General features: G+C 34.4%; 1 protein-coding gene across 1 annotated transcript in view; it reads left to right on the top strand.

Moving 5' to 3' along the window:
- Nucleotides 1–381, top strand: part of LOC103154026 (acyl-coenzyme A thioesterase 1-like) — a 19,250-nt gene extending 18,869 nt beyond the window's left edge. Inside the window, exon 12 of the mRNA XM_007575163.2 lies at nucleotides 157–381. Coding sequence (XP_007575225.1) covers nucleotides 157–275 — 119 coding nt within the window. The 3' untranslated portion in view covers nucleotides 276–381. The remainder of the gene's footprint in view (nucleotides 1–156) is intronic.
- Nucleotides 382–2,075: the final 1,694 nt, after the last annotated feature.

Genomic DNA, 2,075 nt, shown 5'->3' with positions numbered 1-2,075 from the left:
TGCTGCCACCTGATGGTGGGACTTGGCATCAATAAATGCAATATTTATCCAAGATTGAGATTGCTTTGTTTGACGAGGTTCCAGTAAGAAGCTGCTGGTTGTGGCAGGAAGGGGAAGCCTGTGCGGTTTGTGCTGAACGTGTGGGCTGTGTTGCAGTGATCCAGCTCTACGGAGGGAAAACGAAGCCGCACAGCGACGCTCAGGACGACTCCTGGAGGAAGATCCTCAGCTTCCTGCGCCACCATCTGTACTGCAGCCACAAAGCCAAGATGTGACGCGGCGACAGGTTCACACCTCAGCATCACTTCTGACACTTCATCAGGCTTTTCTGGGTTTTTACGGTTTTCTACACATTTTTGGTCAAAATAAACATTTTCAGAGGGAAAATACATTAAATTTATGGCGAAGACGGAGAATAAATACTCTCAAATTTCCAGCTTTATTTCAATAAACAAGTCAAATTAAATTTGACTGAAATAATCTACAACTTTATGTACATTTATATATACATAAATGTACAGAAAAATTTAAATAAAATTTTAATAATAAAATATTATTTTTTAATATTTAACTTTATTTAATAAAATATTAAAAAGTTTAAGTTTTTAAATTTAAACTTTAAAAAGATTTTTAAAGTTTTTTAAAAATCTTTAAAAAACTTTAAAGATTTTAATTATCTTTAAAGTTAATTAAAATTATTTTATTATTAAAAATTAATAATGTTGATATATTTTCTCACTGAGCTTTAAATGATTTACAAATCTCCTTCTGACGTCGGTTTAAACTGAAGTTTTGCTTTAATGTAGAGACTGAAAACCAAAAAGTTTACATTTATTTCAGCTTTACATAAAAAAATAAATGTCTGTTTTGATTATCACAGCTTACATCCAATATTTCATTTTATAAAGATATTTTCCTTCCACTAAACTTTCAACCTTTTTATCAATAACCTTTTGTATCCGTCAATGATGATGAATTTAATATTTCTGTACTTCAATGTTAAATTCTTATGTCTGAGCAACTGAACTTTGTTTTTTGTAAACTGCAAACATTAAATTTAACATTAAATAAACTTAATAGATTTACTGTTGGGTGATAAATATGTAGATTCATATTTTATGTATTTTGTTGTTTTACTGTCTGAATGGACTCGTTAAAAAAATATTTTTTAAAGTTTTGAATGGATGAATGGATGAACGGTTCAGAAACTGACTAAAATCCCTTCAGTTCCAGTTTTCCAGTAGGAACTCCATCAGGAATCGTTTCCTGGATGAATCGTTTCCTGGATGAATCGTTTCCTGGATGAATCGTTTCCTGGATGAATCGTTTCCAGGATGAATCGTTTCCAGGATGAATCGTTTCCAGGATGAATCGTTTGCAAGATGAATCGTTTGCAAGATGAATCGTTTACAAGATGAATCATTTCCTGGATGAATCGTTTCCAGGATGAATCGTTTCCAGGATGAATCGTTTACAGGATGAATCGTTTCCAGGATGAATCGTTTCCAGGATGAATCGTTTACAAGATGAATCGTTTACAAGATGAATCATTTCCTGGATGAATCGTTTCCAGGATGAATCGTTTACAAGATTAATCGTTTCCAGGATGAATGGTTTCCAGGATGAATCGTTTACAAGATGAATCGTTTCCCGGGTGAATCGTTTACAAGATGAATCGTTTCCAGGATGAATCGTTTACAAGATTAATCATTTCCAGGATGAATGGTTTCCAGGATGAATCGTTTACAAGATGAATCGTTTCCCGGGTGAATCGTTTACAAGATGAATCGTTTCCCGGGTGAATCGTTTACAAGATGAATCATTTCCCGGGTGAATCGTTTACAAGATGAATCGTTTACAGGATGAATCGTTTACAAGATGAATCGTTTCCTGGATGAATCGTTTCCAGGATGAATCGTTTACGAGATGAATCGTTTACAGGATGAATCGTTTCCTGGATGAATCGTTTCCAGGATGAATCGTTTACGAGATGAATCGTTTCCAGGATGAATCGTTTCCTGGATGAATCGTTTCCAGGATGAATCGTTTACGAGATGAATCGTTTCCAGGATGAA

This window comes from Poecilia formosa, unplaced genomic scaffold, assembly GCF_000485575.1.
Source record: "Poecilia formosa unplaced genomic scaffold, Poecilia_formosa-5.1.2 Scaffold371, whole genome shotgun sequence".
In the NCBI taxonomy this organism is placed as follows: Eukaryota; Metazoa; Chordata; class Actinopteri; order Cyprinodontiformes; family Poeciliidae; genus Poecilia; species Poecilia formosa.
This window is presented reverse-complemented; position numbering and strand designations above follow the sequence as displayed.